General features: G+C 48.5%; 1 protein-coding gene across 3 annotated transcripts; it reads right to left on the minus strand.

Moving 5' to 3' along the window:
• Positions 1–617: 617 nt before the first annotated feature.
• On the minus strand, positions 618–27,737 carry MTARC1 (mitochondrial amidoxime reducing component 1). 3 transcript variants are annotated; one of them, XM_080825271.1, is made up of 7 exons: positions 27,221–27,596; positions 23,586–23,759; positions 14,685–14,847; positions 13,543–13,683; positions 9,813–9,874; positions 9,631–9,702; positions 618–2,045 (listed from the first exon to the last, which is right to left on the minus strand). In XM_080825271.1, exons 1-7 carry the CDS (start codon positions 27,505–27,507, stop codon positions 1,916–1,918), a joined length of 1,029 nt encoding a protein of 342 aa, XP_080681397.1. In that variant the 5' UTR covers positions 27,508–27,596; the 3' UTR covers positions 618–1,915. The 3 variants fall into 3 exon arrangements, with proteins under 3 accessions (XP_080681397.1, XP_080681396.1, XP_080681398.1); XM_080825270.1 differs by lacking the exon at positions 618–2,045 and adding an exon at positions 3,060–3,289 and having other exon boundaries at positions 27,221–27,595; XM_080825272.1 differs by lacking the exon at positions 618–2,045 and adding an exon at positions 5,066–5,981 and having other exon boundaries at positions 27,221–27,737.

The following is a 27,737-nucleotide window of genomic DNA, read 5'->3' on the forward strand; positions in this document are numbered from 1 at the left end:
CGCAGAAAATGCACAGCTTTTGGTAAAAAGCATGTTCGCTTGACAGCCCGTCAAAGATGGGTGTTCGCCTGGGGAAGCCGCGTGTGAGCAGGTCCGTTTATAAGAGTGCCGGGTCTGGTCGGGTGGCAGAATTATTGGCTTTGCCCATTCACGTCACATCAGTCAGCTTCAGAGTCTGATTTCTGTGCCAAGAAGTTAGTAAGATCTGAAACTAGTCAAAGTAGCTTCCATTTACTTCCATTTACTTACAGTTACAGGGAACATTTTTTCATGATTTGGTCAGCTCCTAAGGACAAAATGCCAGTGAAAGAAATGGTTCACCAACTTAGAGTTAAATCATTGGGTCGGTAGAAAGATTAGATGGGGGTTTTGGGGGGTTTTTTTGTTTGTTTGTTTTTTAAGATTTTATTTATTTATTTGACACACAGAGAGAGATCACAAGTAGGCAGAGAGGCAGGCAGACAGAGAGGGGGAAGCAGGCTCCCTGCTGAGCAGAGATCCCCATACAGGGCTCGATCCCAGGACCCTGAGATCATGACCTGAGCCAAAGGCAGAGGCTTAACCCACTGAGCCACCCAGGTGCCCTAGATGTTGTTTTTTAATGAACTAGAACATGCTTTCTTTTTGTCCTTTGAAAGGTTTTCAGTGGTTTATTTCAAATCACAAAATCACATTTCTTCTCATCCATGGCCTCCAGAACTTTCTCACCTTGAATTTGAGGACGCGTAGCTGGTCACGAGCTAAGGTGGCTTGCCAGTCATGAGTTGATGGGACAAGCAAGGATCCCGGAGGGCTTTGTGACAGCACAGCCATCCTCCCGAGAGCTTTTAAGAAATCAAATACTTACAGCCAAGAAGCAGAGAGCACCTGGAGGGTACCCCCACTTCCTTTAAAAAAAAAAAAATTCAGAGATGGAAAATTAAAACCCATCCACGGGTATTTTTTCAATGTTTTCCACAGCATGGGCTGAGCTACCATTCATCACCACTAGGTGGCATCCTCTCCCGGCCCCTTCTTTTGGTTCTTCTGCTAATAGGGACACCATCATTTCCTTGGGCAACATTAAACAGCCTCCCAGACAACATCAAACTAGGGGTCTTTCCCCCTCTAGTGCTACTGTCCACTCTCCTATGTTGGGAAAGCTTTGGGATTACTAATGAGATGTATTTGATATTTTGTTGCAAGGCGAGGAAGTTTTTGTCTTGCTTTTGACATGTTCCATATCAGAGTCTGACAGCAATGCTGCTCTGAGCTGACTTCCTACCCTGACATGACTGTTGTTCTCCAGCCCAGAGACACCACATGCTACGAAGGATCCATCAAACCTGCGCAGACATTGTCTGAGGAGGAAGGTCCAAGATGACCCATGGAAAATTAACATCTCGGTTGTTTCCCAAAGGTCAGGCTCTTTCTGCCTTCTCAAAAGCTAGTCTAGGGCTTGAGGAGAAAAGCGATGTGACACTCCAGCCTTATCTGGGGAGCTAGTCTGTTTCCATCGCATTTTTCCAGAACATTCCCCTCACCTGCCCACTCTTCCTCATGCTCTTCTCTTCTCTTCCCCTACGGAGTGGTAATGAGATGATGGAGGTTAGCCCTCTGGATAGGTAAATGGAAAAGGAGGAGCGCAAATCCCACAGTCACCGTTACAAACGGGGTTTTCAGAATTTTCTTGGCATTTAAGCGACTTACTGAAGTCCTCTTAAGTTATCATGACTGCGTTTCTTTTTTTTACACAAAGGCACTGGGTGGGGGCGGGGGGGGGCCACTGAGGCACGAGGAGGTCCAAAAGACAAAATGCTTGGAAGTCACAGACCTAAAGAAAATGCTGAGGCGTCAGTTCCAGAACGACACTTCCAGTGTTGGCATTTTTTGAGGACATTTTTTCAAAGGTATCTCACATTCCAGAACACGATTCCTACTCTTGGCCCAACAGGTACACAGGGTCTCCCACTTTGATGGTCCCTGTGCTTTCCAGAACAAAATACTGCCCGAAGAGAGGTGATTTTCCATACAGCTTCTGCTCAGAAGGGTCACACAGACGATAGCTGCAGTAGGAGAAAGATCGCCATGAGTCACAGCCAAACAGAAGCAAGAGCTCTAACGGCCACAATTCCTTCCCAGCTAAGGTAAATGTCCACCCCCCAGAGGGCCACCAGGGGGCACCATTCCCACCACAGTCTAACAGAAGAGCGCCTCCTGGGGTTGTGCGGGAGCCCCCTGCCCACGGGCACAAACTACAGAAGAGCCCCCACGGCCAGACGCCCACATCTTTCCTCCATGGAACGTTCCCGTTTGCAGCATTAATTGATAAGGTACTTGAGAGATTTCTACACATGTTACCACCTTGCTTTTTCCTAGACATCCCTCCTCACTAGGACCAGCAGCCCCACCAGTGCCCCAGGCTTGGAGCCCTGGAGGCCTGCAGTACCCCTTCCCCCTCACTCTCCACCACTTGTCCACAGTTGCCAAGTCCTGCCCGGCATCACTGGATCTGCTCGCCGGTTCTCCCACGGCCAACACCTCGCTTCCAGCATGCTCAGACCGCTGTGACAACTTCTGAACCAACCTCTTCTCCTCATTCGCTACTCCCCGGCTCCCAGTTCACTGTTGGTGCTACACTATATGATGTTCTTAATTTTGCTCTGGTCTTAATCATGCCTAAGCTCAGACACTCTCGATGGCTCCCCAGTGCCTACAGAATAACATTCCAGCCCTTCAGCAGGGCGTGTCAAGGCTCGCGACCTGGCCCCAGCAGCTTTTTCAAACCTGCCACCCTCTGCCCCTTACCTGCACCTGTGTCGCTCTCCACTGGATCCCTCAAAGTCCTTTTATCTTGCTTTGTACTTGGCTGGCTCCCGTGAGATGCCCCTCTTCCACTTCCCCATGCGTTGAAATTCTACCTTGCCCGCCAGGTCCAACTCAGATGTCCCATTTCATAGAAAGGAACCCCGGGAGCCCCCAGCCAAGAGTAATTTTCCCATCCTCAGGGTGTCCCTGCCTACTCCTGGAACACTCCCATGCCCTGTCCTGTCTGTAATCAGGGCACACGTCTGTCTGTCTGCAAGACAGAGGGTCCCTGGAGAGCAGCAGCTGTGACGAACTCCGTGGCACTGCTCACACGCAGCCCTGGGCCCCACGCGTCCCCAATGACCCACAACCATTCTTCGATGGATAAATGTGTGAGTGACTAAAAGCCTCTGGCAGAATCAGCACGAACATCTCAGTCCAGCAGAAAACACCAGCAGCCCCAGGCAGAGTGTGTGGGAACAACATGGTGACATTCTTCCCCCTGCCCAGGAGAAAGTTTTCCTTCAGTATCTCAACGAAGCTAGCTCCACCGTTATATCATCTTTCTATTTCAAACACTTTTATAGCAAGCCTTCATTTCATTCCCCAGTGCTTTAAAAGGAAAAGAAAAGAAAAGAAAACTGTGTGGCATCCTGGTCCTTATTTTGTTCTTCGCATCAGAAACGGCGGAGGAGCAACCAGAGCTGATCAAATCCAGAGGCTCCTTCCGGGACCCTTGGCTCCTCGCCAGGCTGCAGGTGCCCTGCCCGGTCCCAGTCCTGGTCCCTGCGGCCCCCCTGAGCCTGCTACATAGCCTGGCCCACTGTGGCCTCTGCTACGAGGTCGGCGGAACAAACAAATGAGCAATCAGTGGTGGGTGAGGGCCAGAAGCTGCTGCTCCAGGCTGCCCTGCCTCGTTCTGAATACTCCCCCCACCCGCCCCCTGCCCGCCGCCCCAAGCTCAGCGGTCAGGTCCCTGCAATGACCTTGGACCCCGGGAGCCCAGGTGCCTCCCTCACCTGCCTCTCCCATCAGCACGCAATACCAGCGACATTTTAGGGTCTGTGTCTGTCAGAGAGGATCGGAGTCCTGTAGCCTGATTCCCCAACTCCGATTATTGGGGAGGGGGGGTCGGAGGGGGCCCTGAAAGTTCTGAAGAACTCACACAGCAATCTCCTAATCCTTACAACAAGCCTAGCTGAGAATGTGACCTCTCTCCATTCACAGCTGAGTCTCAGAGGAGGAACTAGCGTGCCCCAGAGCAGAGATCTCAGTGGTCAGGCGGGGTCTGGCCACTGCACCCACAGTCCCCAGCTACTCGTGGGTTCCACCTGCCTGTTCCCATCAACCGCTCACAGAGACTCCCCCAGCAGGTATCTGAGAGGGGAGGGCGGCTTCCAGCCCAGCCCCTTAACCAGCGCAAAGTGGGGCGAACAAGTTGGTTTGCAGGAGCGCAGACTTGGTCACCTGGGTCGCAGGTGGCAGGCCATTTCGCGGCCTAGGAAGAGAAAGTCGGGAAGCTCTGTGGCTGCGGGGAGCCAGCTGTCTGCGGGGGCCCGCCTTCCCCTACAAGCCTCCCCAACCCTCGGCCCCTGCAGGCTCTCGGAAGCCCCCATTAACGAGATCATCGGCGACCCCTTGTGGGGATAAGCGGGTACTGCGAGCGCTCTGCGAATGCCCGTGCACACCAAGCTTTGTTGGACAGACTGCAAACAGTACTATCTTCCGGGGTCATCTAGGATTTTGTTCAAAGATAATTAATATATTACGAACTCATTTAAAAGCTACTTTCTTAATGCATTTTCCTTTTTAATGAATAGGAAACATACAACTTCCCTAATAAGCAGGAGGTCCTAGCGACTTCGCTGCCCTTAAACAGGGGTCTCCAGCCTGGAGCGGTGGGAGAGGAAACACCACCTGTGAAGTCCTGCGCACCATGAGGGCTGCTCATCATTTATTCTGCCTGGTCTGCTCGGTCACTGGTCAAAGCCCTAGGCCATGACGACAAGCAGGGTCTCTCTCTGCTCTCTCTGGTCACCGCTGGGTCCCCACCTTGGGGCACAGGCGACTTCTGAGGCCTCACAACCCACTAACCCAAGGCCAGGTTAAGAATGAAACAGTCCTGTGAGGGCAGCTCAGGGGAGGGAAGCCCTAGAGGCTGAGCAGATCTGGGTTGGGTCTTACTTCAGAGAACAGAGAGAAGTGTATTCAGGCTTCTCCCTCTCCTAGATGGTATCAAGTTCATAGACCGAGAATATCAACAACCAGAGCCTACGTGGGCATTGTATACAATATTTTATTGCCTGTTTTTTAAAATCATATTTATTGCCTTATTCTGATCAGCCAGGAGAGGTATTATTAGCCCAGTGTTTACCATTAAGGAAACTGAAGCATCGAGAAGCTAAGCGGCTTGCTGAGGTCACCCAAGCAGCTGGTGACAGAGCCAGATGGGGCTGGGGGTGTCTGTCTCCTCCCACAGTAGTACCACTACAGCTTTCTGTCTTTAGCGCAACACAGCCTAACACAAGTGGCAAATGTCCTTCATGTCAAAGTGTTCATGTGTCCAACAAAATTTTTGCATCTACAAAGCAAACGTGCTTTCCTCTTTCTATTAGGAGCCAAAAGTTGGGGAAGCAGCAATGACAGGCTCCCACCACTCCTAAGCCCTAGGGAACAGTGTGGAAATCACTCTCCCTTATTAAGGAACAGAGTAGGGACGCCTGGGTGGCTCAGTCTGTTGAGCGTACAACCCTTGGTTTCAGCTCAGGTCACGATCTCAGGGCCCATGGGATTGAGTCCCGTGTCGGGCTCTGCACTCAGAGTGGGGTCTGCTTGGGATTCTCTCTCCCTGTCCCTCTGTCTCCCCCTCTCTAAAATAAAATAAATAAATAAAATCTTGAAAGACAGAAAGGAAGGAGGGAGGGAAGAAAAGGAAGGAAGGAGGGAAGGAGGCAGGGAGGGAGGGGAAAGGAAGGAAAGAAAGAATCTTTCCATCTTCCTACTTTCCCAGGAGCCAGCAGGCCTCCCCGGTGCTCGCCCACTGCGAGGATCTTATAGACAAAGGCTCCCCCAGCCTCCCGCCCGCAGACATTCCGCGGTCCCATCCCGCGCTTTGCCTGAAGGTGACAGGCTTCAGTGGATAAGGCTGGCAGAGGTCTCCCTTGTGTTCTCGAAGCAACACAGCCCCTGGGCACCTGAGGACACAGGAAAACGGAAAGCGGTGTGGCCCCGAGCCCCTTGCCCGAGAGGAGAAGGTGTTCTGCACACTGCCGTTTGCTTCGCTTCCCATGATTTAGGTCTCGAGGCCCGGCCTTTCTCTTCCGGATGTATGGCTCCCTGTCCTGGGGAGAGCATAAGTCACTACATCTACGGCCATTTCCGTCTCCGTAAGAGATCGAAAGAGACCCCTAGCCTGGCCGCCCTGTCTCCTGGGCTATTAGGAGCCAGTAGGGCGTGACTGCTGGACGGCAGAAAGCCTGCGGGTTATCGGGGGGCTGTGCTGGCTTCCTGTGACCCCCACCTGCTTGCCCTCGATCTGTGTTTGGGTCCATGATCCTCGTTCTCTAAACACAGCTTCCTGATGGACGCGAGCACAAAAGATTCAGGGGATAGGTCTGAACACCCGAGTGCTTTCAAGGGCGGGTCCCTGCGGAGACCCTTAGTCCAGGGTAACCGAGTAACATGTTGTGGGGAGAGACAGGTCAGTTCCCAAAATCACTCGGCGGGTTTGCACATAGAATCACCCAGATCTGTCCTACCCAGCTTATGTCAGGGGGAAGAACACCCTGGCCTGCGAGAGGGGGAGCGGCTGGTGAGCATGGGGTTCCTGACTCCCAGGACGGGGCTCCCCCGACCTGCCCTTCTCACTGCAGCTCCACTGTGGCAACAGGAGGTAGGAAGACCACATTCTGCTTTGTTCCAACGGTGAGTGAGTGCATTTGAGGAATAGATCATCTGTCATCGCTGCTTCTCAAAACCCTGCTCCCCTTACTAATGTTCCAACACACATAGGAGTATTACAATTCCCAGACATGCAAACAAGTTAGAAGAATCTTATAGTGAACACCCATTTACCAACCCCCTGGACTCTACCCATAATACATTTTTTTTAAGAATATTTATTTATTTATTTATTTGACAGAGAGAGCGAGCGAGCGAGCACAGGCAGGGGGAGAAGCAGGCAGAGGGAGAGGGAGAAGCAGGCTCCCTGCTGAGCCAGGAGCCTGATGTGGGGCTCAGTCCCAGCACCCTGGGAACATGGTCTGAGCTGAAGGCAGTCACTTCACTGACTGAGCCACCCACGCACCCAACGACCCATAACACTTTACAACACTTCCTTGATCACATTTGTGTCCATCCATCAATGCATTATAATTTTTTGGCATTTCCAAATAACTCACAGACATCAGTGGACTTCATCTCTAAACAGTTTAGCTGGTACATCATCCCCCTAGAGTTAAAATTCTCCATGCTTTTTTTTTTTTGATGGGGGAGATGTTCATGGAGTGAAATGAACAAAACTCAAGTGTTTTATCATAGTAAGTTCTTAATATGAAGTAATAAAATTAAGTGAAAACAAGAAAGTGAATTCACATTGTTTTGAGGATCGAGAAATACACAGCGCCCCTGAAAATGGTGGGATTTGCCTTCGGCTGGTCTGTCCCGCCTCTTGGAATGTTCTGGCAAATCCACGCTGAGTGGTGGGGACCCAAATGGAAAGCAGCCATTTGCTTTTCAGTTCAAGAATGCCGCTCCTTAAGCCCCCTCAACCCAGCTTGTCTGACTTTACTCCCGGCCAGCTTCTCTGCCTCGCGGCCTGGTCCTCATGAAGGACACCTGTCTTCCCAGACTATGGGTGCTGGCTTCTGGGCGCAGGCCCACAGCCTCATGCCTGGGGTGATTTGCTGGCTGGGGCAACAGCCATCTACCCCAGGGCTTCAGCTGGCCCAGGAACGGCCAGAGAGTAGCTTTTGGAACAGCAAGATGGGCAGAAAAAGATTGGTGTTGATCAAAGGAGAAAGGAAATGGCTGGGCCAAAGAAAGCCACGAGGTTTGTGAGAGAGGGTGGGGGGCGTGGGGGTGAGCGCTGGGGCGGGCGCAGGCGGCAGGACTCACGTTCCAGGGCAGTGAGTCTGGTCACACAGACCCCTCACTGTGCTCTCCCACGACAGTTTGGAGCCAGATGGCACCAACTGCGTTCCTGCCCCAAGTCTTCTGGGGCTTTGCCTGAAGCAGACGCCACCGCCCTCCGTGCCTTCCCCTCCCCCTCTCTTAGAGCTTCCCGGGGACTCAAGTCAGGGTCAAAGCTGACGGTCTCGGGAGCTGCAGAGATGAGACCGGACAGCCCCCCTCCAGCCCCACAGTGGGCAGATACCACCACTGCAGCGCTCAGGTCCTGAACTGCCGTTTTAGCAAAAGTAACACAGTTGATTGCAGAAAGTTTAAAGGCTACATATAAGAATATACAGATTGGGGCATGTGGTTGGCTCAGTGGGTTAAGCCTCTGCCTTTGGCTCAGGTCATGATCTCAGAGTCCTGGGATCGAGCCTCTCTGCTGGGCAGGGAGCCTGCTTCCCCCTCTCTCTCTGCCTGCTTCTCTGCCTACTTGTGATCTATGTCTGTCAAATAAATAAATAAAATCTTAAAAAAAAATATAGAGATTTGCCCATAATTCCATTACCACAAGTGCACCTCCATTAACATTTTGATTTATAAACTTTCAGCTCTTTATCACTCCTGTGCATTTGTATATTTTAAAAAACAAAATCAGGGGGTGCCTGGTTGGCTCAGTCGGTTAAGCATCCAACTCTTGGTTTAGGATCAGGTCACGATCCCAGGGTCATGGGATCGAGACCCAAGTCCGGCCCCGTGCTAGGCATGGAGCCTGCTTGAGATTTTCTCTCTCTCCCTCTCCTTCTGCCCTGTCCTCTGCTCGCTCTCTCTCTCTCTCTCTCTCTCTCAAATAGATAAATAAATCTTTAATAAAACAAAAAACTAAAGAGTAAAATCAAATTTAAAAAAACTATATATGCTATCTTGTAATCAGCTTTTAAAAATCCATGTTACTGGGACTCCTGGGTGGCTCAGTCAGTTAAGCAACTCACGTCATGATCCCAGCACCCTGGGATCGAGTCCCACATCGGGCTCCTTGCTCAGCAGGGAGCCTGCTTCTCCCTCTGCCTCTGCCTGCCTGTTCCTCTCCTCTCTCTCTGACAAATAAATAAATAAAATATTTTTTAAATAAATAAATTAAGTAAAATGAAGATCCATGTTACTTTAAGTATCTTTCTATGCAATCTAAACTTGTTCTCTGTAATTGTATCTTTCACTTAAATTTTTTTTTACTTTTTATTATGAGTATTTTAGAGTAAACATAAAAGTAGAAATGCTGCAATGAATCCCCCTGTAATTATCACCCAGATTCTATTAATCAAGGTTTGACATATTTTTGCACGTGACCTTTGTTTTTTGTTGTTGTTAAAATAATATACAGCACATCCCAGGCACTTCCCCTACTTATTTCAACACCCCTCCCCAAAATATATGGGGGAAATTCTTCCATCACAATGCCATTATCACACCTAATAGATTTTTAGTATCATCTAATACTCACTTCATAATATAATTTGCCAAAATACTTAAACAACACATTTCTTAATGGGTTGGCTTGAATCGTGAACTCCAGATGAGAAATAAATGATCTGTGCCAGCCGGCCCCCTAGGAACCACGGCCCCCCGGAATACTGCCCAAGTTACCCAGCCACTGGGACCCCCTGCAGCTTGAAGACTGTATGTTGGTGCTATTTTCACAGCTTCTAGAGAGATCAAGCTGCTTCGTCCTACCTCTTCAGGGTCTCCAGTGGCTCCTTCCTGCTCATGACGCCGGTTTCTGGGTCCACCGTCGTTAAAATGCACCTGGACACACACACACATACACACACACACACAAAACATCATACAAGGGACAGAGAGGACTAGTCTTGGCCCGCCCCTCCCTCTCCTGGCCAGGGCTGGAGGAGCTTTACCTGGAACAAGCCATTATTCTTTTCATTATCACGTCACCAATAAGCAGCTCATCCCACGAATCCTAGGGGACAAAGCACAAAATTCCTTTGAGCCCCTCTGAGACCTCGTCCTGACCATGTAGGGACTTCACATGACGTGCCGCCCAAGGGAGCCACGTACACCCAAGATGGCAGACGCTTACGTCAGCCCTGAGAAGCCACACACCCTCCTGTCCCCTCTCTGCCTGTGACATGTCTATTCATCTTCCTGACGTGAAAGGCTCTCTCTGCTCCCACTGGTCACACTGTGGTGGAAACGCCCCCCATCCCTGACAGATGCCACTGGGCTCGAGGAGATGAGAATGGAAGGCTTGGGGCCCCCAGAGGGCATGGGAGACAGAGAGAAAAGGCTTGGAGGGGGATCGCCCTAACCTGTGCATGTCCTCCTCCAGCGGATTTAGACCCTGAGGGCACTGGTAGGTTTCCCTTGCATCTCCCCCGGCAGAGGTTTTATGGAAAAGATAGGATTTGAATAGAACCTTCCAGAACAGAGACCTTGGAAGGCACAAAAGAAGGGTCAAGAGATTCAGGGAACGATTAGAAGGAAGACACTGAGGAGACAAAGGACATCTGATCATAGCCCTGAACTTCTTACCCTGGGAGAGAAGAGCAGGCCGCCTGAAGACAAAAATTCTTAAATTAAAATCAACCTGCCCAGTCCTTTGTTGGTCACAAGCCAGAAAGAGATTTGCAGACTCAGAATTTTAACTCTAAGAGTGTGTATCATTCTTGCTATTATGTATCACAGTTTTTAATCATAAAGTGGGTCTTTGAACTGTCCGTGTCGCAAGGGTCCAAAACCCTAGAGCAACCCCAGCCTGTTCTGTGTGTGTCTGTCCACCAGGGGGCACTGTGGTTATTAAAAAAACATAAAAGATCCAAAAAGAGAAATGTGAGTTAATTTATTATTCATTAAAGAAGTATTTCCAGAGCCCCTTTCAGGTACACCAGAAACAGCTGAGGGCTGAGTCACAGATAAATAAGGTAAAAAAAAAAAAAAAAGTCCACCATAAGGAAAGCCGGAGATGTAAATGGGTCTAAGGCCTGAGCCTTGGGATGCTCGGAGCCCGAGCCGACCGTTGGGGGCCAGCATCTCCCATCCAGTCTGGGTCAGTCACACCCCAGGGTCACCTACCACCCTGCACTCATATCCTCCTGGCCTGCTCACAATCTGTTCACCTGGGACCGTGATCTCCTTGGAAGAAGCAGCGTGTTTCTTCAACCCTGTTTTTCCACGTGTCTATACACTGTGCACCGGACACGGGGATGCCAACTCACAGTGTGATGACGGACAGGCTAGGACAAAATGAGCTCAGCCAGTGTCATGTTAACATCTGACTTAAAGTGCGAAGTGTTCCCGGTGAGGGAGCGCTCAGAGTTGGAAGGAAATGAAGGCTTCCAGAACAAGATTCAGTTCAAATGAATCCAAACCAGAGGTCCTACTCTGGGCCATCTCCTCCGCACTCAGTTTCATCGACAACTGACCATCTCAGAACTCTGGGGTAGGAAACGTCATCAACAAGACCCAGGGCTCAGGGATCGCAGGGGGAAAGAAGCTTAAGTCGTCATAGCTGGGGGAATGCCTGAGCCAGGCCCCTTCGCTCTGATTGTAGGACAGAAACCCTCCCCCACCTCTCTGCGACACTCTCTATGCCTACGAGCTTTTCTGCAGATTACGGACCTTGATTCTGACAGCTGCCCTCAGGGGAGGGGCCAGCTGAAATCATTAGCATTTAACACACGCAGGAAGCAGAAGCCTCAGGGGTACAAGGACCTGTCCAGGGTCGCGCCGCCACTTAGTGAAGCAGGTGGATTCACATCTGGTGCCCCAAACTCGTGCGTACCCCCTGCAATGCTCAGAGTTCCTTTGGCCCCTGGTGCAGTCTGGGTTCGAGACCCAGCTCCTCCACTTCTTGCCATGGGGTAGCCCGGGTGAGCCAGCGGCCTCCCCGGGCCTCTCCTCCTCCCTCCCCTTATAAAAAGGGAATGACGACTTCACCTCCCCGGGCTGCAAAGCACAAGTTGAGCATTAAATGGAAACCCTTCCCACTGCTTTCTCTTCCCCGAGAAGGAAAACCCTCCAGAGCAACTGCTTTACTGGCCACAACTGGGGCGAGATGAGTATCAGTGAGCTAGTCAAAGGCAGCCCACACTGATTTTTTCCCTCTTGCCTGAGTCCGGCTCAACTGTGCCGGACGCGAGCAAGGGCCGACGAGCTCCCTCGTCACAGGGGACCACGGAGAGACAGCCCAGTCCCGGCTCCCGGGGAGAGAGCGCGTGTCGGGCCTCACACTAGGAGCCGACCTGCCATCTTCGGAAGACTCGATGTGCTCGGAGCGCTTTACATAAGGAGGGGGTCTGGGGGCACATCTGTTGCCCTCCGCTGCCTGACACAGCATTTATACTTTTCATAAGTTACCCTAGCCAAGTTGGTTCTTTTTTTTTTTTTTTAAGGTTTTATTTATTTATTTGACACAGAGAGAGAGATCACAAGTAGGCAGAGAAGCAGACAGAGAGAGAGGGAGAAGCAGGCTCCCCGCTGAGCAGAGAGCCTGATGCGGGGCTCGATCCCAGGACCCTGAGATCATGACGTGAGCCGAAGGCAGAGCCTTAACCCACTGAGCCATCCAGGCGCCCCCAAATTGGTCCTTGAATAAACCTGCAAGGTAATCCTAGGCAGAAAGGATCACCTCATTCCCCATGCAGGTAAAGGAGCCTTAGAGGGAGCGCACAGGGCCAGCGAGGCCAGCGAGGAAGCTGACAGCTGACCTCAAAGCCTCGGGTTAGCATGTGGGCCTCAAATTCCTAGACTGCTTCTTTGAGCACACGTAGCTGCCTCCTCATAGCAGGACAGAAAGCCAGAATCCGTTCCCTTGAGTAGAAGGGATTAAAATTCAGTCATGTGGATTCGGTTCTGCCTCCTGCCCGTCCCCTCCGCTTTCCATCTAGAAACATGCACCATCCGAATTCTAGAATTCCCATCTGAGAGCTAGTGCCTCTGTCGAGTACCCACAGTTGGGTGGTCGTCACTCACCAAACCCCCAGGCCACCAACCTCTGCCTTCATGGCTGATGAGGGAGAGAACCCAACGAAATGTCCAAAGACAATGACAAAGGTAAGTCTGCCACGAGAACCATGTCACGTGGTGGGAACCCCCCACGCTAAGCCACAGCGCAGACATCTGAGCACAGGTCAAAGGTGGCACTGGAAGAATTTTAGGGCAGCGCCATCCAGCTTGGGGGCTCTGCTCCCACCCCGCCCCCACCCCACCCCCACAGCAGCCATACTGTAAATGCCTGTCTTCTCCCGGGGCCATCTATTGAACAGGAAAGCCAGCTGCCACAAGACATGAGCACACCCTGCCTCTGATCCATGGCCCACACACGTCATGTATTTTATGCCACATAAAGTTGGCTGGAAAACTACTCTACCTACCGGGAACTGTCGTTAGGAGTCTCAGACCCAGAACCGCCCCCTGACACCAGCATGTCATTTGTATTAACGCCCTCCCTGCAGAAGTCTGCCCTGATCAGATGCTCCAGAAATCAAAACTCTGAATTGTCTAGCATACAACCAGTAATTAACGAATTCTTCAGAATAATCTAACACAACGTCAGAGACTCCTATACCCTAAAAAAAAAAAAAAAAAAAGTTAAATCCAAGGAAAGGGACAAGAAAGGCATCCTGTTACCTCGGCGTAGACACCACAGCCTGAAATTACGATATTGGGCCTGAAGTTAGTCACTTTAACTTTCTTCTCCAGCCTGGAGTTGAGATCTGCCAACGATGCCTCAGACAGGATCAAGAATGGGCTGGCATCGGAGTACGCAATCTGGTAAGGAAATAGAAATGGTTAGAACGTGGCACACAGAGGTCACATGTGTCCCACGTGTCTAGTTCCTGGAACCCTCTCCTCCCCAGCTCCCCCACCCCGTGTGCACCCGCACATCTGCGCGTGCACGCACACAATATTTCCACGTATTTCTTTAGTTCTTTCTGTAGAAAAGTCACAGTGGTTCAGAACTCTTAAGCAGCCTTACAGATCACAGAAACTACATGATGGAATGAAGAGAACGTGGCCTTGGGATCAAGAGCTGCCACCAGCCAAGTGCCTTTAAGGAGGTCACTCCACCTTTCCAAGCCTCAACTTCCCCGGTGTTGATGGGTTTGATGACCTCATTATGGGTGAAAAAAAAATTAACTGTTTCCCTGGATACCTGTTTTTTACGCAACCTGCAAATCAACATCAAGTCCATTTTCTGAGCATTTATGTAATTTTTTTAACAGCCACAATAATTGTGCTACCGTAGCATCGGGCTACCAACCCTCCTTTTGAGGAATCCTTGCAGCCTTATTCCTGAAAGGGCCAACCTAGTCACTTTAAGCCTGTGGATCTCCGTACCCTCCCAGACATTTGCCCAACTGTGATCAGACTGTTGCAATCACACGGTAAAAAGGTTGGACTCCACATACAACTACGGAACAGAGTGGAAAAGATCTGGATATAGAACAGTTTTGAAACCCTGTTGGCACTGGAACACTTCCATAGATAGGAAAGGAGATGGCCATGGGAAAAATGCAAGAGCCCCCCAAATCAAGAAACACAGACGAAGCTTCCAAAGGAAGGGCTTTGTTTTTTGCCTGTTGTTTAGAATCTCCAGCCGCTGCTCAGGCCAAGCTGGGGGGGGGGGGGGGCGGGGGAGGGGGGAGGGACCGACAGAGGGAGTGGAGCTCAGCAGACAGGCTGCCCCTCCTGATGGGCTCTGCATCCCCAAGGAAGCCTGCCTTCCACAGAACACACCAAGGGCCAAAGCCAAGGGATGCTCCTCTGACCTGGTCGGTGGGCCGGAACGCGTCCAATATTTGGTGAGAATTTCTCGGTCGCAGGTGAGGCTCGAAGTGCACCAGGCGGTAGGGCTGCGTCTTCAAGAAGCTAGTAATCCACTGGGCCGCAGCCTCCCCACAGTCCCTGCCCTCGATCTCCAGGCCGTGCACTCTGCAGGGGGGACAGGAGCAGAGAATGGCCATGGGTTTGAAAATCTGGATACCCAGCGTGTCCTACACACATCCGAAAAGCCTGGATGTCACTGTGACTCCTTAATTACCAGGAAACATGATTTTAGCCAGGCCCTGCCTCCAAACCGCTGTGTAAGGCTCAGTGAAGTCCGTTTCAAGCCCTGCTTTCCCCAGTTTCATAATAGAGTGATGCATACCTGTGCCTCCCTATTTGTAAGGCATGCACGGGAAAATAAAATAAGATCATAGGTTTGAAAAGACATGGTGATCGTCAGAAGAAAATGAATGTGTCAGTATAAAGTAAAGTTGTCATTAAAGCAAAATCTGGCTCCCCCAGCTGGAGAGCAACCAGAAATCTCTACTGATCGGCCCAGCTAAACGTTACCAGTATGAAGATAATGAAACTAGAGGCAGCCATGTATGCGAAATGTCCTATGAAATCTAAAACATTATAGACAACAATAATAATCCGATTTCATTTGATTGCTAGCAATCAGCATACCACTGAAGTCTACCCCTCCCTCACCCCCGTCCCGGCCCCAGACATCCAGGATGCAGGACTGCGTGGAAGCTATAGGATCGGTACTACTGTGGGTATTCAAGGTAAGACTGGGACTTGGGTCCAACAGGAAAGAAGGGTGAATTGCACAGAGAGAACGTGATTTCTGTTTGGTTTCATGATAGCAGGGCTTTAACTTCTAGCAACACATGATACTCATCTCTTTTTAAAAAGAAAGACCTCAGGTCCAAAGACCTCTCTGTAGGCAATATTTCTAGCTAGAATTGGGTAACATTCCATTTATAGCATATTTATGATTTCAATTACCTTCTCTACCTGGCAAATTGTTTAGGTACCTATATAAGGTTTCCTTATTTATTTGTTTTTTTAAAGTAGGCTCCATGCCAAGAGCCAAACGTGGGGCTGGAACTCACAACCCTGAGCCGAGATCAAGAGTTGGACACTTAACTGACTGAGCCACCCAGGAACTTCCAAGGTTTCCTTTTTAAATAAATGCCTTTAAGATTGTCCCTTCTATAAGATGACAGAAAGCAGAGGCAAAATTACCACAAAACGAAACAAAACAAAAATCCATTTCAAGCAGCAGAAGCGGCAAAAAGAATTAAGAAAAAAGTATCTTATGCTGGACCCACGCTGCTTCAAAACAGTAATATTTTACACATCTTAATTTTGAAATAAAAAAAAATAAAGGATCCTTCCTTTAGAGATCTGTCCACAGAACAGGAAATTATACCCAACCTATATTTTAGGGTAAAATTCATAGAAATACAGCAACTTTGTTCTTCATCAGTCTCATTTAAAATAGGAACATGTTTCTCAGCTGTCTATGACACCATTCATCAGAGAAAGAGGAAGAAAATCTAAATTCATCTTTTCACCAAATTAGTTCCTTTCATCAAGTCTCACAATTCACGGATCCCTGTCCAGCAGGGAAGGGAAAAGCACTTTCATCCTCACTACATCAAATTAACTAATTAATTATACTATAAGTAAATGAGCTCAACGTTAAAAAAAACTTTTAATCTGGGATTAGAATTTTAAATCATGTTCAGAACAGCAAATATATACAAGGCAATAATCTAATTTCTATGAAGAAATAATATGTGTCCATCTGAGGAGAGAAACCCTCGGCTAAGGAACAGGTCCAGAGCTGAAGACCATTTGCAGAGAGAAAGAAGCCCCAAGCAGAGAAGGAAAAAAGGAGGAGGGGGCTGTTCCCAGGACTTAGGAGACAGGCACCCCTCCATGGGGAGGGGGCTCAGCCCGGGACAGCCACAGGCACAACAAGCACCACCTGCAGAATTGAAGAAACCAGGGGTTTAGGACCTGCCTGCATAATTACCTGCCAGAATCTACTAAAACCTTCCTTTTTTTTTTTTTTTTAAATCTTATTTATTTATTTGACAGACAGAGATCACAAGTAGGCAGAGAGGCAGGGAGGCAGGCTCCCTGCTGAGCAGAGGGCCCGATGCAGGGCCCGATGCAGGGCCCGATGCAGGGCCCGATGCAGGGCTCGATGCAGAGCTTGATGCAGAGCTCGATGCAGGGCTCGATCCCAGGACCCCGGGATCATAACCTGAGCTGAAGACAGAGGCTTTAACCCACTGAGCCACCCAGGTGCCCCCACTAAAACCTTTCTAAAGTTAATATCCTAATGCCTGTTGTTCCCCTGAATTCCAGAATGTGCTTTAGAAAAGCTGATTCAAGTTATGCTGATAGTCTATCTTACACCTATTAAATCCAGTATTAGTACATGAAAGACACACTTTTTTTTTTTTTAAGATTCTATTTATTTATTTGTCAGAGAGAGAAAGAACGAGAGAGAAAGCACACAAGCAGGGGGAGCAGCAGGCAGAGGGGGGAAGCAGGCTCCCCGCTGAGCAGGAAGCCCATGCAGGCCTCCATCCCAGGACCTGGGATCACGACCTGAGCCTTAAAGCAGACACTTAACCCACTGATCCCCCAGGCGCCCCCAAGGTACACATTTCCTATAGAATTAAAAGCCTTTGATAGTTTACTACTGAGGATGTATGTAAATGAACTCACTACATATCCTGTAAAAAAATACCAAGAATAAGAAAAAATAAATAAATAAATGCCTTTTAGGTCTTTTTAAAAAGCTGAATCAATTTGAAGGAAAACATTAAGTAAGTAACAGTTGATTCTTGAACCATGTGGAGGTTGGGGGCATCAACCCTCCATGCAGTGGAAAATCCACATCTAAAGGTTGACTCCCCCAAATTTTAACCACTAATAGCCTACTGTTGACCAGAAGCCTTAAGGATAACATAAACAGGTGATGAACACATTTGGGGGGTTTTGGGGGGTTTTTTAAGATTTTATTTATTTATTTGACAGAGAGAGAGAGAGAGAGTGCGGGCACAAGCAGGGGGAGTGGGAGAGGGAGAGGCAGGCTTCCCACTGAGCAGAGAGCCCGATGTGGGACTCGATCCCAGGACCCCAGGATCATGGCCTGAGCCGAAGGCAGATGCTTAACAACTGAACCACCCAGACACCCCTATCCTCAAATTTTTTAAAAATTAAAAATAAATAAACCAGCTCTTGGTTTTGTTGATCTTTTCTATGATTGCTCTGGCCTCTGTTTCATTTATTTCTGCTCTGATCTTTGTTATTTCCTTCTTTACGTTAACTTCTGGCTTAGTGTGGTTTTTTTTTCTAACTCCTTGAGGTATAAAATTAGGCTGTTTATTTGAGATCTTTCTTTTCTTTAATGTCGGCGTTTATCACTATAAACTTCTCCCTGAGCACTGCTTTTGCAGCATCCCACAGGTTTCGGTAAGTTGCGTTTCCATTTTCGTTTGTTTCAAGATGTTTTCTTAAACTTCCCTTTCGATTTCTTCTTTGACTCACTGGTTGGTCTGAGTGTAGTGTTCAATTTCTATGTGTTTGTAAACGTTTCAGCTCTCCTCCGATTTTGGCTTCCGGTTCCATACCATTGTGGTTGTAAAAGTATTTGATATGATTTCAGTCTTCTTCGGTTTGCTGACTTGTTTTGTGACCCGTCACAGGACCTCCGCTGGAGAAGGACCCGCGTGTCCTTGAGCAGAAGGTGTATTCTGCTGCTGTGGGAGAGAATGTTCTGTGAATGTCGGTTAGGTCCACCTGGTGTGAAGAATGGTTCAAGGCCAACATTTCACTATTGATTTTCTCTCCACGTGATCTATCCATCATTGAAAGTGGGCATACCACATTGAAAGTGGGATACCGAAGGCCGGACTATTGCTGTCTTGTCCCTTCTGTTAGTATTAGTACATTAATAAATATATTAATATATGTTAACATATTATACATTATATATTAATGTGTATTAAGATATATAATAAATATATTAATATTTAGAACTCCAAAGCAGGGGGGGCATATATATTATGATTGGTACATATTCTTGATGAATTTATCCCTTTCAGGGCGCCTGGGTGGCTCAGTCGGCTGAGCATCTGCCTTCAGCTCAGGTCATGATCTCAGGGTCCCGGGATGGAGCCCAGCGTTGTGCTCCCTGCTCAGCGAGGAGTCTGCTTATCCCTTCCCCACCTTCCGCACCCATCCCTGGCTTGTGTGCTCTCTCTCTCTCTCGCTCTCCAATAGATAAAATCTTAAAAAAAAAAAAAAAAGAATTTATTCCTTCTCATTATATAATGACCTTCTTTGTCTCTTATTACAATCTTTGGCTGAAAGTCTGTTTTGTTTGACTAAATATAGCAACCCTTGCTCTCTTTCGGTTTTTGGTTTCCAAGTGTGTTGAATTATCTTTTCTCAACCCTTCAACCAGAGCCTGTGTGTGTCCCTAAAGTTGAAGTGAGTCTCTAAGAGGCAGCATATACATGTGCCTTTGGAGAATTTAATCCATTTCCGTTAATTATTAATAACAAGAGGCGCCTGGGGGGCACAGTCAGTTAAGCATCCAACTCTTGATTTCCGCTCAGGTCGTGATCTCGGGGTCGTGAGAGTGAACCCCACATCGGGCTCCACACTGGGCATGGAGCCTGTTTAAGATTCTCTCTTGCCCTCTCCCTCTGCCCCTCCCCACAGCTGTTGTATTATTGATTACTATTATTGATAACTAAGATAATTAATGTCATCTTGTTATTTTCTAGCTGTTTTGTAATTCCCTTGTTCCTTTCTTCCTCTTTTTCTATCTTTCTTTGTAAATTGATGATTTTCCATAGTGGAATGCTTTGATTTCCTTCCCTTTATCTTTTATGATTCCGCTGAAGGGTTTTTGCTTTGTAGTTAACCATAAGGTTTAGTTAAAACCTCTTATAGATATAGCAGTCTATTTTATGCTGATAACTTAGATCTCATACAAAGCTCTCCCCTTTAACTTCCCACTCCCTTTTATGTTCCTAATGTCACAATTTACTGGTTTTCTACTGCATATTTATTGACAAATTATTGTAGCTATAGTTCTAATATTCTGGCCCTTTAACCATTAAGCTAGAGTTAAGTGATTAATGTACCACATATTACAGTATTAGAATATTCTCAATTTGATTCTGTGTTTATTACTTATATATTTATTTATTTTAGTAATCTCTACACCCAACTTGGGGCTCAACCTCATGACCCCAAGATCAAGAGTTACATACTCTACCAACTGAGCCAGCAGTTGGTAGAGCCACTTCTGTGTTTACTTTTATCAGTGTGTTGTATATTTTCATATGCTCTCCTCTTATGAATTAGCATTTTTCCTTCCAGCTTGAAGAACTTCTTTTAGCATCTCCTGTGAGACAGATGTGGTGGTGACGAACTCCGTCAGCTTGTGTTCGTCTGGGAAAGTCCTTAACTGTCCTTCATTTCTAAAGGCTAACTTTGCCGGAGAGGGTACTCTTGATTGGCAGTATTCCTGACCATCCCACTCTCTGCTAGCCTGTAGCGTTTCCACCGAGAAGCCGGCTGATCGCCTTACGGGGTTCCCTTGTCAGTTATGAGCTTCTTATCTCTTGCTGCTTTTAAGATTCTTTTTCTTTTGGGCGCCTGCGTGGATCAGTTGTTGGGTGTCTGCCTTTGGCTCAGGTCATGATCCCAGCATCATGGGATCGAGCCCCACATCAGGCTCCCTGCTTGGCGGGAAGCCTGCTTCTCCCTCTCCCATTCCCCCTGCTTGTGTTCCCTCTCTCACTGTGTCTCTCTCTGTCAAATAAATACATAAAATCTTAAAAAAAAAAAAAAAGATTCTTTTTCTTTGCTTTTTGATTGTTTTATTATAATGTCTGGGAGAGACTCTATTTAAGTCTATTTGGTGACCTCTAAGCTTCACAAACTTGGAGATGCAAAGGTCTCCCCAGATTTAGGAAGTTTTCAGCCATTACTTCTCTAAGTAAGTTTTCTGCCACTTTCACTTTTTTTCTTCTTCTGGAACTCCAATAATTCACCAACTGTTTCTTTTAATGGTAATCCATACACCACATTGGCTTTTTTCACTCTTTTTCCTTCTCTTTCATGTATTCTACATTCTACTGCATTTTTTATTTCATTCGTTTTATTCTTCCAGAATTTCTCTTTATTTTTTTAATCATTTCTATCTCTTTGTTTAGCTTCTCATTTTGTCCATTTATTATTTTCCTGTTTTCACTGAATTGTCTCTCCATGTTTTCTTGTAGCTCATGGAGTTTCCTTAAAACAGCTCTCTGCATGCCTTGTTGGGTAAATCACACACCTCCGTGTCTTTGAAATACGTGACTAGGTTCCTATGGTCTCCTGGTGATGTCAGGTTTCACTGACTTCTCATGTTGCTCGGGGTTCTGTGTTGCTGTCTTCACATCTGAGTAGGAGTTACCTCCTCCATTCTTTACTAACTGCCTTCAGTAGAGAAGATTCATAAATACCCACAACATGAGGCCCTTAAATTAGCACGATTTGTTCTCTGCCTTCTCCCTTTCTCTTCCCACATTTCTCCTGTGTTCTGTGCAGCTTCAGCTGTGTCATTGGGTCCAACATTCCACTGACACTCTGTCCCAAAAAAGCCAAGTCAAAAAAAAAAAAAAAAAATCCAAATGGATAATCCATTTAATGGCCCTAATTCTCTGTATCCCAACAGTGGCCGGCATGGCTTGTAAGAAAATCAAGCAAGAACCTCAACAGTAAAAACAGGTGTATTGGTTCTGATCATGACCTTTTGAAAGTGACCCCGGGGCCCTAAGACTCATCAGAAATCTTTAGGAGATGGGGCTCCTGGGTGGCTCAGTGGGTTAAGCCTCTGCCTTCGGCTCAGGTCATGATCCCAGGGTCCTGGGATTGAGCCCCAGATCGGGCTCTCTGCTTGGCCGGGAGCTTGTTTCCTCCTCTCTCTCTCTCTCCCTGCCTCTCTGCCTACTTGTGATCTCTATCTGTCAAATAAATAAATAAATAAATAATCTTAAAAAAAAAAAAAATCTTTAGGAGACTGTGGGCTGAAGTTGAAAATCCACGAGAGAATGGCCTGGGCTGCCAAAGGAAACCCAGGTCGAAAAGGTCCTTGACATACTCGCCCTAAGAGTCTGTGAACTATTGTAACATGTCTAAACCTTCTCATTTTGCAATTTCCAAACACGCTCTTGTTTAGTCTTTGAGTATGGACGAAAGAGCCTATATGGGGCCATGAAAAAAGTTTCCACATAATTCCAAATGAATTAATAATGAAATGGAAAAAAAATAACCACAAGAAAATATGGGTAGATACTTAGTCATGGCAAACAAATAGGAACCAGGACATGAGCAAATATATAACACAAATTACAACAGACATATTAAAAAGTTTGCCTCCAGGGCACCTGGCCGGCTCAGCTGGTGGAGGATACAACTCTTTGATCTTGGGGTCATGAGCTCAAGCCGCATCACTGGGTGCAGAGCCTACTTTAAAAAAGAGTAAAAATAAAGTTTGCCTCAGACAAAAATTAAATGCAAATGAAAGCAACAAGAAATTGTGATTTTTTTCCCTATAAAAATGGCCAAATATTTTTGAACATAGTGGTCAGAATGCAATTAGACAGAGATACCCACAAAATACTGATAGCTATACAGCCAGTGTAACCATTCGGCAAAACTATTTAGCAACATATATCAAAGGTCTACAGTTTCTTGTTTCTAGCAAAACCACCACTAAAAATTTCTCCTTAAGGAAATAATAAGCATTCTGAACAAAGATTTACACCAAGATAATTGTCACATTCTTCTTCATACCTGGAAAGAATGGAAAACAATCCAAATATTTAATTGAGGGAACATGTTAAAATGCATTATAGGACACACCCTCAGAATGAAATGTTAGGCCAACGTGAAAATTGTTATTTTTGAAGATTTTTAGCAATATGAAAAAGTACTAAACATATCAAGTATATGGCAGTATTCAAGACTCTGATTTTTATATTATTTCTTTTCAAGTATTAACTACAAAGACAGAAAACATCGGTGTATTACTTACAGTTATCTCACAGGTTTTTGTTTATTCCTTTTAGTATTTTCCAGTTTTTTTACTACGAATATAGTTAAAATGAATGAATATAGTTAAAAAACATCAAATTAAAATAAGAACATATTATGTCTGAATCTCTGAAATATTACAGAAATTAGATGGGTATTGCATCTTATAAGCTTTTGGGAGTCTTTAGATATTTTTCAGCTAATTCAGATCTACATTTTTTGATGTGATGTTATTTGCGATGATAGGCTATGGACTCCATTCAGCGTTCACAATGCATTTTAAGGCAAAACGCAGAAAACAATGACAGGAGTACAATTAGACCAAATTCTAATTTCCCCATTGTGGATAAAAAAAATCACCTCGAGACATGCGTTCTCAGAGGCAAAGCTAGTTTTCCTAGACTATTTCCTTGCAGCCCTGCTCCTGTCAGGGGAAGAGCAATCCTCTGTGCAGAGCCCCTTCCTGCCTGAAACCCCCACCCTCGCCGTTGGGCACACAGACCCCGGGGCACAGGCAGGTCGGAGCGCTCTCCTGGCTGCGGCTGCAGAACTTTCTTTCACCGGTACTAAACAGCACAGTTCACAAAAACATTTGCGGCTCCCTTCCTAACTCAGATTTGGAAGGTTCCCATTCTCCCCAGGCATTTAATAGGCCAAGTGTGATGGCAATACGCAGATCTCATCTCACCTCTTCCGGACATGACATCGTCTGCTGTCACTCCCACCTCATCCCTGTCCTTCATCCTCTGGCGGCGTGACTTTCTCTACGCCTTCCTTACCTGCACTTGTACACCGCATTCGTGGCCGGTGTCTTGAGAGGCAACCGCAGGTCCTGCGTGTAGGCTGCGCTGAGGGTCAGGGCATCACCCTCGCAAGTCAGGGAAATCAGGACCAGCCGAGGCTCCTGCCGGGCCGTCACCATGTTCCCCTTCTCGTTGATCACCAGCCAAAACCTGCCGTGTTGAGAACACAAGATCCGTACGTGGGGGCTTCAGGCATACGCCGTCCTCTGTGATTTCCTCCCTGTCAGCCTGGTGTGTGAGTCTGTGTGTCTGTGTGTGTGTGTGTCTGTGTGTCTGTGTGTGTGTGTCTGTGTGTCTGTGTGTGTGTGTCTGTGTGTCCATCCTAAACATCAACTCGGCAGCATAGCACGACTGAGTCTGTCGGTTAATTTCAAAGGGTTTAGGAACCGGTCAAGCGTCCGATATCTCTAAGAGCTTCAGAACATTTTGAGCTCCGGGATGGCACAGAAATCAAAGATGTTATCATATTTTCGTTTCAACTGCCAGAAATTCTGACCCGTTTCATTGAACATGCCCCAAAGAGATGACAACAAACTATTTCCCAGAGAGAGGCTAAGGGCACCCGGAGGCACTGTGTCTGGCACACACTAGGGCCCAGGCTCCAGCAGCGTATAACAAGACGGTTGCTCTCTTGTTCTCAGAGCACGGAGTGGGGGTGGGGGGGGCATAAGACACCACTTACACCTCACCAAATCCACCCCTACCTTCTTAAAAAAATTAATGTTTCAGTATTCAGGGAGGTGAATTCTGCAATTTGCTCCAAGGTCTATTGTTACTATGGACAAATTTTTTCTGGCACCATACTCCTGATCTAGAGGTACCTGCCAGAAAAAAATAAATAAATAAATGGAGAAAGAAGAGCAATGGGAAATTGCTCAGGAGTGGGAGGGGGGAGTGCTTTGCACAGGTTACTCCTCACCTGCACGTATGGGAGCTAAACGTACAGACACGCTGGTAATTTCAGTTCACACTGGATCAAGCGATCACAGTTACAAAAGTCAGCTTGTGCCTTCGGAATCCATAAACAGAACTTGCCGGTAAATAGGGGAGGTTGTTAAAGAGCTTCCTTGCATCCCTTTAGTGGGTCATCATGGTCCAGATGTTTCTTGAGATGCCCAACGGTGAGCCTGAACTCACAACCCCAAGATCAAGAGTCTCAGGCTCCTCCCACTGAGGCAGCCAAACATCCTGCAGTCTGACCTTTCCCAACCACCAATCTAATCATGTCACCCCCTCGTGAAAAATCCCTTCATGGCTCCCGATTTCAAGATAAAACCCGAACTCTTTGGCCAGGCAGGCAAGGCCCTGCATAACCCAGCTGCCCTCTCAGCCATTCACAACTCCCTGTGCCCTCATGCAGGCCAGCCTTTTCCTTTTTAAATTTTTTTATTGTAAAGTATATACAACATAAAATGCCCGGCATGCTCTTGGGTATGTCCAAAAGGATTGAAAACAGGGCCTCACACCGATCCTTGCACACTGATGTTCACAGCAGCATTACCCATAACACCGAAACGTGGAAACAACCCAAGCTGTCCATTGACAGAAAATGGGTATTTTTTTATGTGTTTTTAACCATTTCAGGTGCACAATTCCGGGGCATTATGCACCTTCACAATGTTATGCAACCATCACCATCAATTTTGAAAACTTTTCATCATCCCAAATAGAAACTTTAACCCCATTAAGCAATAACTCCCCATTACCCCCTCCCCCTGAGTCCCTAGTAAACTCGAATCCACTTCCTGTCTCTAGGAATTTGCCCACTGCAGCTATTTCATATAATTAGGATCATATATCCGTCCTTTTGTGTCTGGTTTATTTCACTCAACATAATGTTTTCAAGATTTATCTACGCTGGGGGCGCCTGGGTGACTCAGTGCGTTAAGCCTCTGCCTTCAGCTCAGGTCATGATCTCAGGGTCCTGGGTTCGAGCCCCCCATCAGGCTCTCTGCTCAGCGGGGAGCCTGCTTCCCCCTCTCTGCCTGCTTCTCTGCCTACTTGTGATTTCTCTGTCAAATAAGTAAATAAAATCTTTAAAAAAAAAAAAGATTTATCTACGTTGTAGCGTATATCAGAACTCTGTTCCTTTCTGTGGCCAAACAATATTCCATTGTGCAGAGATGTTGTTTATCCACTCATCTGCGGGTGGGTATTTGGGTTGATTCCACCTTTTGGCCACAGTGGTGTAGACATATCTGCCCGGTTTCAATTCCTTCCCGTAATTCTCTAACAACTCACTCACCTTTCCCCCAGCATACTTTCTCTCCAAGTCCGGGTCTTTACCCAGCTTCCTCGGTGTCTCTCTCTCTAGAATGTTCCTCTTCCAATTTACTTGCCTGGACAGTTCATAATTATTTGAAAATTCGTAAATTTTCAGTTCAAGTGACGAAGTCATTCCTGCCCACCCCAGGCAGTTTCTGGCGCTCCCTGGCACTTGTCACACTGAGTACAGTAAGCCTTTGTGGACGTCTCTGGATCATACTTGGTGGTAGTGGGTGGACAAAAATAGGGTCGGCCACAATGCAGGCTCTGATTGTTACTTATTAATATATGAGCTCAGTAACTATTCCCAGTCCATATAGTAAAATGATAATGCCCTTTGCCTCTGGGGCCTACAAAACGAATTCAATAAATTCGACTACCTTGCAGAGTTAGGGAGCTCCGTACAAACCATGAAATATCTAGGACTCTTGGCTTCCTTCCTGTAGCAAAGACGCATAGCTCACCCTTCACTGATGCTGTGAGTTGCCTCTGTTGGGGTGGGGGGGGCTGCAAGGCGGGAAGGCTAGAGCCCCGCTCCGCTCTGCGCTCCCTGCAGGAGCTGGGAGGGCTGGGCTGGGAGGACCGCGCTTGAAGCGCAGCCTCACAACGAGGCTCCGGGCTGGCCTGACCCCCGACCCAGAGGAGAAGAAAGCCGCTCGCTCGGGGCCTCTGCAGCCTTCCCTGCACCCCGAGCCTTCAGGCAGATTGTGAGCACCCACACAGGGCTTTACTAACAGGACCTCACAAAGCACCCGCGTGCTCAAGAGAAGGAGAGTCCCGGTTCCCCGGCTCGTGGGCGCGGGAGCTCGGTTTCTCCATCCCTGCAGGAGGCCTTGCGAGAATTCCGGAAAAGGGCAGTGCAACAGCACTCCTAAAGCGGCTGGAAGCTTAAACTGCACCAGCTGTCATCAGGACTATGCGCCCCACCTGGGTGCGCTGCAGGAGGGCTGGGCTCCGCGGCCCCAAGTCACCCCCAGTTCTCCAGAGACAATTAATAAAACTAATGTGGCGAGACCAATCCCTGGACGCTCGTCGCCTCCGCTAGACGGAGCTGACGTCCGCTTGCACACTGGCAGCCACCTGGGCGCCAAAACCAGTCCCGGGCAGGAGCGCAGAGGGGAAAGCGCCGGCGGGAGGCGGAGAGACAGCTGTCTCCGGGAACTGGGTCGGGACTCAGAGGCCCAGGGTCCCGAGCTCCCGGGGTCCGCTGTCGGGCGGTAGTGCCCCTCGCTCTCTTTGTCCTTGCCCCATTGTAAGGGAAGGAAGGACCTGCTGGCGGACTCTGCAGACCACCCGCTCCCGCCCGCGGCCGGAGCCCACCCCGCGCAGCCCCGGCCCGGCCCTACCTGTCCCGCAGGTGGCCGCAGCGCAGCCCCAAGGCCGTGCACTCCGCCGCGCTCACCGGCACCCCCTTGCACGACTTGACCGGGTAGATCCAGAGCTGCGCCACGGTGCCCACCTGCTGCAGCCGCCGGCGCCGCCTGCAGCGCGCGCGGCGCCAGGCGACCGTCCCCAGCGCCACGGCGGCCAGTCCCAGCGCGGCCACGCCGAGCCAGGCGGGCCGGGACGGCGCGGGGAGGCGCGGCGCGGGGAGGCCGAGGCGGCCCAGAGCCGACGAGCCGGCGGCGCCCATGGCCGAGCGGGCGGGGGCGCGGGCGGCGGCGGCGGCAGCTCCGGCGGGGCCCTCCGCGGACGCCCAGCGGTCACCCGGCCAGAGCGCGGCTGCCGCTGAGGCTGGGAGGGAGGCGCGGCCTTTGGCCTGGAGCCGAAAGGGCAGGCCGCTCCCGAACCCCTTCCGGGCGCTCCGGGTACCGCGGCCCTCGCCTGAGGGGTGGCCCCTGGGGCGCCGGCGGTGGGCGGTGG

This window comes from Martes martes (genome assembly GCF_963455335.1).
Source record: "Martes martes genome assembly, chromosome: 15".
NCBI lineage: Eukaryota > Metazoa > Chordata > Mammalia > Carnivora > Mustelidae > Martes > Martes martes.